The 12,230-nt window shown below is 40.3% G+C and overlaps 1 protein-coding gene across 1 annotated transcript; it reads right to left on the reverse strand.

The window, feature by feature from the left end:
* Positions 1-3,456: 3,456 nt before the first annotated feature.
* Positions 3,457-5,835, reverse strand: LOC112067734 (cell adhesion molecule CEACAM20-like). The gene is made up of 6 exons (XM_024134901.2): positions 5,773-5,835; positions 5,241-5,561; positions 4,809-5,084; positions 4,364-4,612; positions 3,889-4,008; positions 3,457-3,624 (listed from the first exon to the last, which is right to left on the reverse strand). Exons 1-5 carry the CDS (start codon positions 5,816-5,818, stop codon positions 3,932-3,934), a joined length of 969 nt encoding a protein of 322 aa, XP_023990669.1. The 5' UTR covers positions 5,819-5,835; the 3' UTR covers positions 3,457-3,624; positions 3,889-3,931.
* Positions 5,836-12,230: the final 6,395 nt, after the last annotated feature.

The following is a 12,230-nucleotide window of genomic DNA, read 5'->3' on the forward strand; positions in this document are numbered from 1 at the left end:
TGACTGTATTTCTGCCCAATGACCACTGATCTTCTTGAAATCTAGCTGGGTAGATAGCCACTGAGCTGAGGTAAATGCCAGTATGTGATGGTTATGGGTTGGACCACCATCCCTTGTTTGTAAACACACACGTAACAAAAACATTCTTGCCATTGACCAACAGACTAGTTGCAGTCACGCTTGTTACGCACAGCGGTGTTTTGGAAAGTAGTATTTTGGAAAGTGTTTTTTCAACGATTTCATTGAAGACATCATGGCGAATAAATCAGGGAAAGCGAAGTCCAAGTCTAAGTATACAGATTTGCACCAGATTATCGGGAAAGTGAGACAGATTTTTTGTTTGAGGAATCTTTGAGTGAACACAGTTATGATCCAAACATTGAGGAGCTGTTTCTGCAAGGACAGGACGTACTTCTGGACTGGTAAGTGCTAATGCTGTTTTATGAAATATAAATATATTTATATAAATTATATATATTATAATATATATATACTTTTGTGCAATTTACAATGAAATGTGTGATGAAATGTGTAAAGTACACATTGGCTATAGTGTGTCTGTGTGTATGTATGTGTACGACCCATAACCTGTGTGTGTGTGTGTGTGTGTTGTTTGTTTGTTGGTTTGTTTGTTGGTTTGTTGGTTTGTTTGTTGGTTTGTTTGGCTGTGTGTGTGTGTGTGTATATGTATGTGTATGTCAGATATATATATTTTAAATTTTTTATTCAAATGGAATGGAGTAGAACAGCAAACACACACATATGTGTTCATATGCCACAGTTCATTACTGCAGGCATGACTGTGCCTCAGGGCCAAAAGGGCAAAGCATGGAGGCGTCGTTGTGTTCTGTGTCGCATGAAGTCCCCCATCACCTGCACCACTTGTTCAGTTTGCCTCTGCTTTACATCAGAAAGAGACTGCTATGGGACATGGCACGGGCAGCAAAATATTGTGTAGAGGACTTCCAAAGGGTCTACCCCGTTTTTTATTTATTTATTTTTTCTAATATTTTTTAAAACATTTTAATWAAAAAAATKGTGTTAGAATTGCTTTTTGATATGTTGTATATAGTTATTTGCACTGTTGTATATAGTTATAGGTCATTTCACCAATTCGGCCACTTGGGTACATTTGGGAAACTTGTATGGGACACCTGGGTGACTTCATGCTAAATGTCATGTAGCTCGCCCATTCCTGAAGTTATCAGTCTGAAACTTTGCACACCTACAGTTGCCCTCTTGTGATATCCATCAAAATTATCTCCAGCATCCTATCTGACTGTGTGGCTATTCTAGTACATGTGAAAGATGATGCTACAACAATAAAAAACAGAAAACGTATGCTCTTTCTTTCTCTTTTCTTCCACCAGATCTACAGTGTTATATTCTCCTACATTCAATTAACATTTCCACAAACTTCAGAATGTTTCCATTCAAATGATACCAAGAATATGCATATCCTTGCCTCTGGGGCTGAGCTACAGGCAGTTAGATTTGGGTATGTCTTCAGGCGGAAATTGAAAGAAGGGGGGAGGGGGGGTGTAACTGTAAGAGTCAGCTTCTTGATATGCCACAGCTGCCAGGCGGATGGATTATCTTGTTAACCGAGAAATGCTCACTAACAGGGATGTAAACAAATGTGAAACTTTTTGGGGAGAAATAAGCTTTTCGTGCATATGGAAAATTCCTGGGATGTTTTATTTCAGCTCATGTAACATGAGACCAACATGTTACATGTTGCATTTATATTTTTGCTCAGTGTACATGAATCTTTCATGACATGTACCATAGATTACTTTGATTAATTTATATATACTGTATATATAAAAATATACAGTGGGCTCCAAAATTACTGGCACCCCTGACTGGCAATGCACAAACAATACTTAAAAAAATATAAACAATTTAATTATAGAGAAAAACTCAAAATACCAACATGTGAGAAATACTGTACTTTTTTAATGTTTCAATGGAACCCACCAAAATCATACATTTATTTAATACAAAATACATTTCACCAAATCAARGTTTCATAATTATTGGCACTCCTCATTTAGTACTTAGTGCCACCACCTCTGGCAAGGATAACAGCATGGTCTTTTCCTGTAATGTTTGACAAGGTTAAGGAACACATTTGGAGGGATTTTGGACCATTCCTCTACGCAGATCCTTCCAAGATTCTTCACATTCTTGGGTTTGCGCTTATCAACTGCCCTCTTCAACTCAGCCCACAGGTTTTCGATTGGATTGAGGTCCGGCGACTGAGATGGCCATGGCAGAACATTGATTTTGTTGTCACAGAACCATTTCTGTGTGGATCTTGAGTTATGTTTTGGGTCATTGTCTTGTTGGAAAGCCTTCTGGCAGAGGCAACCAGATTGTCAGCCAAAATTGCCTGGTACTTGGTGAAATTCATTATGCCATCAGTCTTAACCAGCGCACCTGGACCTCTGGAAATAAAACAGCCCCAAAACATCACTGACCCACCACCATATTTCACCGCGAGTATGAGGTGCCTCTCCTTGTATGCATCTCAGTTTTGACGGCAAACATGCCGATGCTGTATCTGACCAAAAYGTTCAATTTTGGTCTCATCTGACCAGAGCACCTTTTTCCAATCATAATTTAAATKACGTTTGGCAAACTCTAAGCGCTTGCGTCTGTGTCTTGTGGTCAGAAAGGGCTTTCTTCTGGAACCCTTCCAAAGAGCCTGTGGTTGTGGAGGTGGCGTCTGATGGTGCTTTTTTAAACCTGGTGACCCCAAGACGCCACCAAGGCCTGCAATTCTTTCACAGTGATTGTTGGGGATTTTGTTGCTTCTCTCACGATCCTCCTCCTTATCCTGGGGGGCAAAATGCATTTGCGTCTTCTACCCGTGAGGTTTTCAACTGTTCCATATCTTTTAAATGTTTTAATAATTGCCCTGACAGTGCTCAGTGGTATATTCAATCGTTTGTGGATCTTCTTGTAGCCATTACCAGATTTATGAAGGTCTACGACCATCTGTCCCTTCTGAACTGACAGTTCTTTTAATTTCTTCATGCTGTTGGATGACAAAGGGATATTGCATGCGTTACCTAATTTTTATGCCATAGCGAAAAAGGAAGTGATGTAATGGCTCAATATAGTTCCTTGACACTTAGATACACTTAAATAAGTAGAATTTAATTCCTGGTTTAAATTTTGGTAGATTTTATTTACAATAATATTTAAGGGTGCCATTAATTTTGAAACCATGATTTGGAAGACATTGATTTTTAATTAAATCAATAAATTATTTTGTTGGGTTCCATTGAAACATTAATAAAGAACAGTTTTTTTCACATGTTGGTATTTTGAGTTTATCTCTATAATTATATTGTTTATATTTTTTAAAGTATTGTTTTTGCATTGCCAGTCAGGGGAGCCAGTAATTTTGGAGCCCACTTTGTATATATATATATATATATATATAAAACATAATATTTGAATAAAGCCCAGGTAATATTACAGGTTGACAGGCTAAAGTACATCGCTACATATTAAAACTACAGACAGGTTTGATTCTATACAACATCCTCTTGCCCAGAAGAGTCCATATCAAGATTGTCCTTCATCAGCAAGAAGGCTATGGGGTTGACAAATCTACAGAAATATTTACAACGAAACATGTTTTACACAGAGTAACCAACACAAAATCATGGCCATTATTATATCAACAACAACAAATATGCTATTATTATAGAATTGTTTTTCATTAAATAATTTTACATAATAATATCATACAATTCTGTATTCAATTGCATAAATGTAATATGCATATTTGTAAGAACAAATACATATTGAAACATTAAAACCTTTAAACATACTCATCGTATTTATGACAGCATACATCACATTCATCCTCACCCTTCACCAGCCCCTTCTTGTCCCTCTCTCTCCTTTCAGACATCTACAGTTGCAGCAGTCCTGCTGCCATGACACTGGTCACCATCAAAGCAAATGACCCAATGGGGGCAGCAGAGGAGCCTGTAGAGGSGAACAAGTCATATCACCTGCTCTGGTATGAAGCTACGTCAGATCAGTGCAGTGATCTCAGGGATAAACCTTATCCAGCAATTCCAATGAAATTCCACAGGAGTGTAAGGAACGAATAAACCCTTTGTATTTACACAAATTAGAGTGACTGAAATATAAGGTTTGTAACTTATTATCCAGGCTCAGAATATGGATACAAAGTAAAGGTACAATGCCAAGTCACAAAGTTCTAGCTGTGTTACTTTACACAATAAATGTATTTTGTTAATTTATGTCTTATGATCTTAATCTTGGATACACTTCATTTTTTCATGAATCCTAACTGCAACATCGAGCTGTAACTAACCTCTCAGCTTGTGGACCACGGAGTCTTTCAGTCCGGTGATGTTATTGGTGGCAGTGCAGGTGTAGTTCCCAATGTGTAGCGCCTCCATCCTCTCTATGACGTACAGGGTGTTGTTAACACCCGTCTCTGTCCTGTTGAACATCCAGGTGAATGTAGCAGGAGGGATAGAGTCAGCCGAACAGCTCAGAGTTACCCTGTATCCTGTTGATGCTGCTAATGGTCCATCTATTGATATGTTCTGAGGTCCAACTGCAACATGGTCAAATAAAATAATGATCAATGCTAAATCCACAAAATACTTATTCCGTAGGTCTATACACTATTGAAAAGCAAAGGCAAGACTTTGTTTAGTTTTTTTCAACGCAACATCCAGTGACTTGGTAATTGACACAAGGTTGCCAAACACAATCACTCCTGGAATTAGGATCTAGTAAGCAGTACTCACAGTTGACGGTCAGGTTGTGGGATGCTGTCCGGTTGCTGACAGGGTTGCTGACTAAACAATCATATTCTCCATTGTCAATGTCCTGAACAGGACTGAGATAGACTGTCCTGTTGTCTGCAGAGAAGGTGATATTGTTGCTGGGAGACAGAGGGAGGCCATCTTTGATCCACTGTATGGAGCTGATGTTGCCAGCAGCCTCACAAGTCAGGTTKCTGGAGCTTATGCCAGCTATCAGGGTGGCTGGGGGACTGGTGAGGGTGGCAGCAGATAGCAACACTGTAAAGAGGTTAACAGTATGGGGAGAGTAAGAGGTACAGTACATTTGAATATTCTGTCTTAATTTATACAACTTTTATATTCATTGCTGAAAAAAATGCCTTGGTGAGTCTAAGATACGGTGATGTGACTGCCAAGAATAGAACTGTGGCCCACCATAGACATCCAGAGTGGTAGCTCCTTGTAGCTCCAGAGCCCCGTCTGGTATGATGCTGACTCTGTATTCTCCTTGGTCCCTCAGGCCCAGGTTCCACAGCTCCAGAGAGCCAGTGGTTCTGTCCAGACTGATCCGGTCTTTGTAGTCAGCATTAGTTATGTTGACCGTAGTGGAGGTGATGATGTTGACCCTGTTGAAGGTCCAGCTCACTGAGACAAAAGGTTTGGCTGGTGGACTGAGGGTTGTGGTGAACGTCACTCTCCTTCCTATGGCTCCAGTCAATGGTCCTGGTGGTAACACATTCTGACCTACACACAGACCTGGACGGGACAGAGGGAGGAGGAAGGAAATGTATTAATGTACACGTAAGATGTAGCAATAGAGTTAAAATATTCATTTATTTATTACTTTTTTAAAGTATGGGCTTATGTAAAAACCTTGCTTGTGAAATACATCTATAGCTATACCTATTTGAATAACACCCTTCAAAACCCATTATGTTCTGCTTGTTAATTGTAGCAATAGGCATACCTGATGTTAGAAACACAATGGCTGCTGTGAAAAGTGTATAGTCCATGGTGAAGGATGGCTCTGTCTAATGGAAGTACCTGTAGTGTTGACCAGACCATGTCCCTACTCCTTTTATATTCYTATACCCCTCCGCKTGTCCCCTCTGAAGACAAGGCCYGGCCCCCCACTCAGTGATACAGAACAGAAACTAGCTTTATGATATAGCTGTGTACACACATTACAATGCCCTCAGGGCATTTCCACTCTAAGAGGTTATTGGAGGTCACGTTGGTGAGTGGAAAATAACAACCACTAGCTTTGTAGAGATTTCCTCTTTAGGTCTTTATCTGTACCATCTACCATTCAGACAATAGCCTATCCCATTGATGATTCATTCGGCTTCCTATTGGCTATGGTCTATCAGAGTGATCAATGGAGGCTTTAACAATTAAATTAACTCAATAAAGCCTAAAACGGAACTAGATGAAATTAACCCTTCTGTTTCTTAATCCAGTGTACTGCCTACTAACAATTTATACAATGATCAAAGAGTAGAGGTGTTGAATATCAAGAAGATACTTAACAGAATCCTAAAATGCGATATTTGGTACATAATGGAGATAGTATACATTATTTAGATACAGGTTAAAGGTCCAATGCAGTCATTTTTATCTCAATATCAAATCATTTCTGGCTAACAATTAGGGACCTTACTCTAATGGTTTCAATTAAAATGGTCGAAAAATAGGAAGAAAAAAATTGCTTCTTAGCAAAGAGTACTGTCTCAAGCAAGAATTTTGTCAGGACTGTCTGGGAGTGGTCTTAGTGGGGAGATGAACTGAACACTTGCTCTTATTGGCAAAGATATTTGGAACTCTCTTTAGAAATTGGTCTATTAACTTATTTACCGCCTTGTGATGTCACCAGGCAGGCCAAAACTCGATCCCACCAAAACAGGCTGAAATTTCAGCCGATCTTTTCAAACAGGTTTGACACACTCACAATTTCACAGTATCAGAGGTGTGGACTCGAGTCACAAATATGATGACTTGCAACGCGACTTTGACTTTAACACCAATGACTCTTGACTTGGACTTGAGCCTTATGACTCAAACTGACTTGATACCCTCCCCAAGCCCAAATATAAAAAATTATGCTATTTAAAAAAGTGTGCAGCGCATTCATTTAACGGATTACAGTTTGAATCAGACAGCAGCCAATCAAATTGTGCCAGCTGAGAAGAGGTTGTGCATGGCAGTGCAGAGGAAYGTCGGCGGGTGAATCCAGATGGAGCCCTTGGAAAGATGATACCCCAAATTATTATTTTCGGATATAAAGACTACGCAGTATCAACAAAAAACGGATTGCAACTTGCAAAACATGCGGGAAGAAAATTACAGACGGAGGCGCAACAATTTCCAACATTGTTTCCACATTTGAAGCTGCGCAAAGAACGGTAAGTTGTGGCTAATATAGCCGACAGCTATATATTTTATTACTTTACTGGTGTATCATGTAGGCTAACATAACGTTAAATCAATGAGCCTCCACACAGTCAGTCAGTACGGGAACGTGATCATTGCACCCAAGATTGAGCTACAACTGGCAAGGCAGTTGGTAGCTTAAATCCTGCCTCATGTTACTGCTGTTCATAAAAACCATTGACATACGTTRGCCTACTGTAACCACACAGAGAGAGAGTGTATGTGTGTTAAGGTTGGGCGATTGTGTACAAGCCTACATCGCCCGATTGCGCCCCATAGTGATCCTCGATAGTCGATCACTATTGGGGGGGTGTCTTTCTCATGGCTACCCATATATTTCCATGGAAATATAACGTTTATTTGGAAAGTAATAAATATATAGATATTTTTAAAAGCATTCATGATTTGCRTAAATGTAATATACTATTACTCTTGTTAAAAATATGAAATGGTATTACATTTGGTGAAGAGCACATTATGACTTGTTTAGGACTTGAAACTCAAAGTTTAGGACTTGAGACTTGACTTGATACTTGATGGTCTTGACTTGAGACTTGACTTGGGACTTGAGTGCTAAGACTTGAGATTTACTTGTGACTTGTAAAACAATGACTTGGTCCCACCTCTGCACAGTATTATTCCAACCTCATAGTGTGGCAATATACACCTTCCTAATAATGAGTTGCACCCCCTTTTGCCCACAGAACAGCCTCAATTCRTTGGGGCATGGACTCTACAAGTTATCGAAAGCGTTCCACAGGTATGCAGGCCCATGTTGACTTGCATGCTTCCCACAGGTGTGTCAAGTTGACTGGATGTCCTTTGGGTGGTGGACCGTTCTTGAAACACACAGAAAACTGTTGAGCATGAAAAACCCAGAAGCATTGCAGTTCTTAACATACTCAGACTGGTGAGTCTGGCACCTACTACCATACCCAGTTCAAAGGCACTTAAGTATTTTGTCTTGCCCAATCACCCTTTGAATGGCACACATACACAATCCATGTCTCAATTGTCTCAAGGCTTAAAACTCCCCCCCTTCATCTACCCTGATTGAAGTGGATTTAGCAAGTGACATCACTAAGGTGTCATAGCTTTCACCTGGATTCAACTGGTCAGTAATGTCATGTTTTGAACACCTTGTGTATGTAAAACACAGAAACATCACATTTTTGCCCTGGGCCTTTAAACACATTTCAGTCAAGATTTACCTACATCAGTGATTCATACAACAGAAGGGGTCAGTTTATCAGGTTTACAAGGTTTTGTTTGGGAGTTGTGTTTGAGCAGGGTCAGTCAGGTGATGCAATCCAACTCAAGGAGGATCAAAGACACTAGACTAGCGGTAATGCATGGGGTCAGAGGTCAGGTGACACAATACGGAACGAATGAAAGCCTTCATCAAACAACCAAGAAAAACTCCACTCATTTATTTAGGAGATACTTTTCTCTCTCTATTGGACGACCATGAAAACAGGCCAGGTTTGGGCAAAATTTGTCAGTATGTCTGAAAACCAGGAAACAATGTTGATGGTCGGTTCCCTTGAGTAATGAAACTGATTTAGAATTGTTTACACAATAAACAAAGTGTAGATACTGTATGACAAAGTTAACCTTAAATGCTTAACTCCTGTCTTGTGGTCATTCAAAACATCCACGATTGTACATACTGTAGGTATCCTTTACAACACGTGTGATTGTATATACAGTGCATTCAGAAACTGTTCAGACCCCTTGACTTTTTCCACATTTTGTTATGTTATTTTTCCCACATCAATCTACACACAATACCCCATAACGACAAAGCAAAAACAGGTTTTTAGAATTTTTTGTAAATGGATTAAACATTTWAAAAAACAGGCTAAGCCACTCAAGGACATTCAGAATCTTGTCCCGAAGCCACTCCTGCGTTGTTTTGGCTGTGTGCTTAGTGTGGTTGTCCTGTTGGAAGGTGAACATTCGCCCCAGTCTGAGGTCGTGAGCGCTCTGGAGCAGGTTTTCATCAAGCATCTCTCTGTACTTTGCTCCGTTCATGTTTCCCTTGATCCTGACTAGTCTCCCAATCCCTGACGCTGACAAACATCTCCACAGCATGTTGCTGCCACCACCACGCTTCACCGTAGGGATGGTGCCAGGTTTCCTCCAGACGTGACGCTTGGCATTCAGGCCAAAGTGTTCAATCTTGGTTTCATCAGACCAGATAATCTTGTTTCTCATGTTCTGAGAGTCCTTTAGGTGCCTTTTGGAAAACTCCAAGCGGGCTGTCATGTGCCTTTTACTGAGGAGGGATTTCCGTCCGGCCACTCTACCATAAAGGCCTGATTGGTGGAGTGCTGCATAGATGGTTGTCCTTCTGGAAGGTTCTCCCATCTCCACAGAGGAACTCTGGAGATCGGGTTCTTGGTCACCTCCCTGACGAAGGCCCTTCTCCCCTGATTGCTCAGTWTGGCCAGGCGGCCAGCTCTAGGAAGAGTCTTGTTGGTTCCAAACTTCTTCCATTTAAGAATGATTGAGGCCACTATCTTCTTGGGGACCTTCAATAATGCAGACATTTTTTGGTTAGGATTAGGGTTCAGATCTGTGCCTCGACACAATCCTGTCTTGGAGTTCTATAGACAATTCCTTCGACATCATTGCTTGGTTTTTGCTCTGACATGCACTGTCAACTCTGGGACCTTATATAGACAGGTATGTTCCTTTCCAAATCATGTCCAATCAATTGAATTTACCACTGGATGATCAATGGAAACAAGATGGACCTGAGCTCAATTTCGAGTTTCATAGCAAARGGTCTGAATGCTTATGTAAATGTTTTTTTTAATCTTTACTACATTTGCCAAAATTTCGAAAAACCTGTTTCCACTTTGTCATTATGGGGTATTGTGTGTAGATTGAGGAGGACATTTTTTTTATTTAATCYATTTTAGAAAAAGTCTGTAATGTAACAAGATGTGGAAAAAGTCAAGGAAGGGGTCTGAATACTTTCCGAATACAAAGTAGGTACAAAACATGTGATTGTATACACTAGAAATGCACAATTCCACATTGTCTAAATTGTCCAGGTAACCCGTGTTAGCTGGTTCTCTAATTCCTGACATGGGTTTATGTGGGAGCTTGGCGCCACCCTGATGTCGCTAGACATACACACCTCAGAGTATCTACTGAAACTGGCCACACTAAGTCATGGCTTTATAGACAGGAGGTATAGGGCCAGAGAACTCTATGTCTAATGGGACTGGCCAACAAAACCTTTCTTTTATTACCCATAGCTTAAACACACACACACACACACACACACACACACACACACACACACACACACACACACACACACACACACACACACACACACACACACACACACACACACACACACACACACACACACACACACACACACACCCTTTCTAGCAGTTAAGAGCATGGGGCCAGTAACTGAAAGGTTGCTGGTTTGAATCCCCAAGCAGACGAGGTGAAAAGTATGTCAATGTGCCCTTGAGCAAGGCACTTAACCCTAATTGCTCCTGTAAGTCACTCTGGTTAAGAGTGTCTGCTAAATRACTTAAATAAAAAATTAACTGTATCTGGCCAAGCTTGTGGAGCCATGTTCCATTTACAGTCTATTCATTCTCATCATTATGAGGTTTGAATTTAATATGTGGCTGTTTTTCAACCTCATTCATTTGATAACAGTGTAGATAATGGAACTGAATAAGATATAAAGCTTGAAACATCAATACAAGATTTACTACACATCTTGGTACGTTCCACCAGGGCAGTTCCACCTCAAAATGTTTATTTGACCCTTCTCTGACCCCTGTCTTACTCCCTCCTGGCCAGTGGAGGAGGCATTGTCTGCTGCCTGATTTGAAGTTAATAATCTACAGGACAAGTTTATCTGGTTAATGAGGGTCAATATGTCATAATGTTAGCATATCTATGCTGTTGCTTCTGTCTGTGTAGGACTGTTTTGTGTTGTGTTTTGGAAGGACCCCAGGGAGAGTAGCTGGTTGGGATATGAGGTCGATACACATGGCTTATAAATTACTTATAAACCCTTTAAATAGTTTTAAAGTATGCCTGAATGTAAAATGTTAATGTTTATTTCTCTTCTTAAACTGTGAACCCAGTTAGCGACTACGAACAGAGCCCCAGACTAAGTCCTGAGTGCAGAGGAGATGTGAAGCCACTAGAGGGTGATCTGCTCCTAGTCCATCATGGAGGGACCAAAGGTTCTCTATCTGTCTCCAAGTGCAGATCAGTGACGTGTGAAATACTAGACTGTTAGGAGGCCATAACACCTACATTACTGTTGAGAAAGGGGATTATATGTAGTGTCTGGGGAAAGGCCAAACACTTTGAGCTGTATATGGGTCTGACAACTAAAGTTTGTATGACATTCTGGTTATACTTCAATCTTCTATTGATAAAGGGAGTGCAAAAATAAAATGTTCTTGTCACGTTCCTGACCTGTTTTCTCTTGTTTTGTATGTGTTTAGTTGGTCAGGACGTGAGCTGGGTGGGAATTCTATGTTGTGTGTCTAGTTTGTCTGTTTCTATGTCAGCCTAGGTTGGGTTCTCAATCAGAGGCAGATGGTAGTCGTTGTCTCTGATTGAGACTCATATATAGGAGGCTTGTTTTGTGTTGGGAGTTTGTGGGTGTTTGTTWCCTGTCTCTGTGTTTGTGTTCTGCACCAGATAGGTCTGTATCGGTTTTCACGTTTGTTATTTTGTAAGTTGTTTGTAGTGTTCACTTGTTCTTTAATTAAACATGTTGAGCACTGGCTACGCTGCATTTTGGTCCTCTCCTTCACCCCTGGAAGAAAWCCCTTACAGTTCTATTCACATTATGCCTATCAATACACAGTTGAAATAGGACAAATACAAGCACCCACCAAATGAAGTATTATTATTCATTGCTGGTCTGATACAAAATACACAGTTGATCAAAACATTTAAGGCAAAGTGGAGGTAGAAAATAAAATAATCTTGACT

Source organism: Salvelinus sp. IW2-2015, linkage group LG35 (assembly GCF_002910315.2).
Source record: "Salvelinus sp. IW2-2015 linkage group LG35, ASM291031v2, whole genome shotgun sequence".
Classification (NCBI taxonomy): Eukaryota; Metazoa; Chordata; class Actinopteri; order Salmoniformes; family Salmonidae; genus Salvelinus; species Salvelinus sp. IW2-2015.